The 5,388-nt window shown below is 34.9% G+C and overlaps 1 protein-coding gene across 1 annotated transcript; it reads right to left on the reverse strand.

Moving 5' to 3' along the window:
- Positions 1-3,879: 3,879 nt before the first annotated feature.
- LOC144292624 (olfactory receptor 4S2-like) lies at positions 3,880-4,896 on the reverse strand. Its single transcript, XM_077863278.1, has one exon. The coding sequence runs from the start codon at positions 4,894-4,896 to the stop codon at positions 3,880-3,882; it is 1,017 nt and encodes a 338-aa protein (XP_077719404.1).
- Between the last annotated feature and the right edge of the window lie 492 nt (positions 4,897-5,388).

A 5,388-nucleotide genomic window follows, 5' to 3' on the forward strand; every position in this document is an offset into this window, starting at 1 on the left:
CATTCATTTTTTTACTTCTTTAAATTTTTTTTTTAATTGAAGCTTTATTGAAGTATAATTGACAGATAAAATTGTAAGATATTTAAACAGCACATTATGGTGATTTGATATATGTATACGTATATATTGTGAAAGGATTCCCCCATGTAGTTAACTGACTCATTCATAATCTCACAACCTCACATAGTTGGGGGGGAGGGGTATGTGTGAGAAGATTTAAATACTACTTTCTTAACAAATCTCAATGATCCAATACAGTGTTATCAACTACAGTCATCATGTTTTAGTTATCTTAAAACTGAACGTTTATTTCCTTTTCTCAACCCGTCTCTAATTCCCCCAGACCAGCTCCTGGCAACCACTTTGCTACTCTGTTTCCATGAATTTGACTTAATTCTTCTTCTTTTCTTTTTTTCTTTTTCTTTTTTTTAGCTTCCACATATAAGTGATATCATGCAGTATTTGTTAACTTATTTGGCATAAAATGCTTCAAGGTCCACCTAAGTTGTTGCAAATGGCAGGATTCCCTTCCTTCTTATGACTGAATAATATTCCATTGTGTATTTATATACAACATCTTCCTTATCCATTCAACCATTGATGGGTACTTAGGTTGTTTCTTTGTTGGGAGGTTTTTGCTAACTGATTCGATCTCTGTAATAGTAATTAATTTGTTTAGATTTTTTATTTCTTCCTGATCAGTCTTGGAAGGTTGTATGTTTGTAGGAACTTATCCGTTACATTTAGATTGTCCAATTTGTTGGTCTGTAATTGTTCATAGCAGTCTCTTATATTCTTTTGTGTGGTATCATTTGTCCTTTCTACTTTTCAACTGAATCCTGTCTTTTTTTTTCTTCCTAAGTCTTGCTAAAAGCTTGTCTATTTGTTTTTTCAGAAAACTATTTAGTTTCATTGATCTTTCCTATTATTTTTTAAGTATATATTTCATTTGTTTCTGCTCTGATCTTTGTTACTTCCTTCTATCTACTAATTTTGAGTGTTGTTTGTTCTTCTTTTCCTAGTTTTCTGGGTATGTTAGGTTTGTTTATTTGAGATCATTCTATTTTCCTAATGTAGGTATTTATCACTATGAACTTCACTTTTAGAAGTGTTTTTGCTGCATCCCATACGTTTTGATATGTTGTGTTTCTATTTTGTTGTCTCAAGATATTTTTAAAATTTTTCTTTTAATTTCTTTGACCCATTGGTTATTCAGTAACATATTATTTAATCTCCATATATTTCAGTTCTCTTCCATAATTGAGTTCTAGTTTCATACCATTGTGGTAAAAAAAAGATGCTTGATAGGATTTCAGTCTTCTCAAATTTATTAAGACTTGTTCTGTGGTCTCACATATGATCTGCCTTGAGGAATACTCCATGTGCCTGTGAGAAGAATGTGTATTCTTTTGCTGTTGGATGGAATGTTCTGTAAATGTGTGTTATGTCATGATGGTCTGACATGTAGTTTAACTCCAGTGTTTTCTAATTGATTTTATGTCTGGATAACCTATCCATTGACAAAAGTGAGGTACTGAAGTTCCCTACTATTATTTTATTGCTGTCTATTTCTCCCTTCAGGTCTTTTAATATTTGCTTTGTATATTTAGATCTTCCTATATTGGGTGCATAGGTATTAACAAATGTTATATACTCTTGTTGGGTTGATTCCTTTATCATTATATAATGGCCTTCTTTGTCTTTTATTATAGTCTTTGGCTTAAAGTCTATTTTATTTATATAAGTATAGCTACCCTTGCTTTCTTTTGGTTTCCATTTGTGCAGAGTATTTTTTTCTATCCCTTCACTTTCAGTCTGTGTGTGTTATTAAAACTGAGGGGTAATTTTGTAAGCAGCTTAAGTTGGGTTGTGTTTTTTAATCCATTCAGCCACTCTTGTCTTTGATTGGATAACTTAGTCCATTTACATTTAGATTAATTATTGATAGGTATGGACTAACAACTATTGCCATTTTGTTAATTGTTTCCTGGCTCTCTTTAATTGTTTTGTTCCTTTCTTCTTGTCTTGCTCCCTATTGTGATGATTTTCTGTAGTGGTGTGCTTAGATTCCATTCTTTTTTTCTTTTGTGTATTCATTATAGGTTTTTGCTTTGTGGTTACTGTGAAGTTTACATAAAATATCTTGTGTTTATAATAGTCAATTTTAAGCTCATTCCAACTTAAGTTCAAATATATACTAAAGCTCTACATTTTTATTCCCCCATTTTTATGTTTTTGATATCACAGTTTACATCTTTTTACTTTGTGTGTCCATTAACAAAGTATAGTATAGTTATTTTTACTACTTTTGTCTTTTAACCTTCATACTAGAATTATAAGTGATTTAGTCACTACCATTAAAACACTGGAATATTCTGAATTTAATTGTATTTTACCTTTGCCAGTGAGATTTATACCTTCATATGTTTTCATGTTCCTAATTAGTGTCCTTCTGGTTTAGCTTGAAGAACTCCCTTTAACATTTCTTGTAAGGCTGGTCTAGTGGTGATGATTCCTTCAGCTTTTGCTTGTCTGAAAAACTTTATCTCTCCTTCGATTCTGAAAGACATCTTTGCCAGGTTGAGTATTCTTGGTTGGCAGTTTTTTTTCTTCCAGCACTTTGAATGTATTATGCCACTCTCTTCTGGCTTGTATAGTTTCTGTGAAAAACTGTGTTGGTCATCTTTGGGGATCTTTTATATGTAATGTGTTGTTTTTCTCTTGCTGCTTTAAAGATTCTTTGTCTTTAACTTTTGACAACTGAATTATAAAGTGTCTCAGTGTGGATCTCTTTGGATGCATCTTATTTGGAACTGTCTGAGTTTTCTGGATCTGGATGTCTATTTACTTCCTCAGGTTAGGGAAGTTTTCATTATTTCTGTGGATAAGCATTCTGCCTCTTACTTTCTCTCTTCTCCTTTGGGATCCCCATAATGAGAATATTGGTCTACTTAATGATTTCCTATAAGTCCTTTATGCTGCGTGCTCTCTTTTTCATTCTTTTTTGTTTTTACTCCTGTTTAGATGAATTCCAGTGTCCTGTCTTTGAGTTCACTTATCCTTTCTTTTGCTTGATGTAGTCTGGTATTGAACCTCTCTTGAATTTTTCAGTTTAGTTTTTGTATTCTTTAGCTCTATGATTTCTCTTTAGTATTTTCTTTTTTGTTGAATTTTCACTGTGTTCATTTATGGTTCTCCTAACGTTGGTAAGCATATTTATAAGCATTATTTTGAACTCTTTATCAGATAAATCACTTAACTCCATTTCTTTACCACATTCTTTTTATCCATTCATCTGTTGATGGGCATCTGGGCTCTTTCTACAGTTTGGCTATTGTGGACACTGCTGCTATAAATATTGGGGGTGCATGCACCCCTTTGAATCACTATGTTTGTATCCTTTTGATAAATACCCAATAGTGCAGTTGCTGGGTCATACAGTAGCTCTATTTTTAGCTTTTTTGAGGAAGCTCCATACTGTTTTCCAGAGTGTCTGCACCAGTTTGTATTTCTACCAACAGTTTAAAAGGGTTCTCCTTTCTCCACATCCTCACCAACATCTGTTGTTTCCTGAGTTGTTAATTTTAGCCATTCTGACCAGTGTGAGGTGGTATATCATTGTGGTTTTGATTTATATTTCCTTGATATTGAGTGATACTGAGCATTTTTTCATCTGTTTGTTAGCTGTTTGTATGTCTTCTTTGGAGAAATGTCTGTTCATGCCTTTTGCCCAAACATTTAATCCACTCAGGGCAATGAGACTATCTCTTTGCCTAAAGCCAAACTATTAGTAACTGGTATAATAGGCCCTTCAAACTAAGTCTTTACACTTCAAATCCAAGGCTATGCTATATTGTAATGTTTCTCATGGGATAAGGCTTAAGGGATGATTACTGACTTGTTCCCAGCAATCCTTTTGGAAACTGGTACAACTGAAGCTATATCAATCCCATTGAGGTTTACACCAGAGCCTCTCTTATTTCTGACCACCAACTTCTCCATCCACAGTCTCTTCATGGCATTTTTCACTTCCATGTTTCTCAGGGTATAGATCAGAGGGTTTAACATGGGTGTGATGATGGTATAAAACACAGCCACCATCTTGTCCTCAGTAAAAGTGGTGGAAGGCCTTAGGTAGATGAAGAGGCAGGGGACAAAAAACAAGATCACCACTATGATGTGAGAAGCACATGTGGACAGGGCCTTACGCCTCCCTTCTGATGAACGGGTCTTAAAGGAAAGCAAGATGACAATGTAAGAGCCAACAAGAATGACAAAACAGCTCAGTGAAATCATACCACTGTTTGCTATCACAATGAGTCCCACAACTTTTGTGTCTATGCAAGCCAGCTTCAGTAAAGGGTGGACATCACAGAAGTAGTGGTCAATTAGGTTAGGGCCACAGAAAGGCAGTTGTACAGTGAGGATGGTCTGGATAAAGGAATGCACAAACCCTCCTAACCAACAGGTTGCCACCAGTATGGAGCAGACCTTCCGGTCCATGATGGTCATATAGCGTAGAGGCTTACAGATAGCCACATACCTGTCATAGGCCATCACTGTGAGAATGAAGATCTCTGTGCAGCCAAATAGATGGCAGAAAAAGAGCTGGGCCATACAACCAACAAAGGAGATGCTCTTGACTTTGGCGTAGGAATCAATAATCAGCTTGGGAGCTGTAACAGAGGAATAGCAGATGTCCACAAATGATAGGAAGCTAAGGAAAAAGTACATGGGAGAGTTGAGATTTGAACTCCTTTGAATAGTCATTATAATGAGAAAATTTCCAGTCATGAGTATCATATAAAAGAATAAGAACAAAAAGAAGCATAGTTGTTGCACTTTCTCATTTTGGGAAAGACCCATGAAGATAAACTCAGTAACATTATTTTCCATGGAACCTGGGAAGTTCACAAGAGAGAAATACAGTGTAGCATTATCTATATGAAGAAAATTGAAGGAAAATTGGATTTGGGAACATGGTACCATAACATTGTTATTTAAAAAAATTATTCTCAAAATGTCTCACTTAAGGTATTGGTTTGAGGAAAGTCTATTTCTTAAAATTACCAGAGATGGGGGAGTGAGTGAGAGGGGAGAAAGAGAGAGAGAGAGAGAGAGAGAGAAAGGAGAAAGGGAAAAAAAGGTCTGATAGGCTTTAACCAGATTTAGGAATGCAGTCTAGGCTCTCTTCTTAAGTATCAGTTGTCTGAATCATCATTGCTCCAGAATTTAAATTAAATCTGTTAAATCAAGGCTCCAAGTGGTAATCTCTAGTCTCTTTACTTGAAGATGCTTTTCATCCATTTTCCGGTTGATGTATATAATCTACAAAAGGAAGCACACACACATCCATACACACATATTTGTGGTCATAAGTATGTAAGT

Source organism: Canis aureus, chromosome 21 (genome assembly GCF_053574225.1).
Source record: "Canis aureus isolate CA01 chromosome 21, VMU_Caureus_v.1.0, whole genome shotgun sequence".
Lineage (NCBI taxonomy): Eukaryota > Metazoa > Chordata > Mammalia > Carnivora > Canidae > Canis > Canis aureus.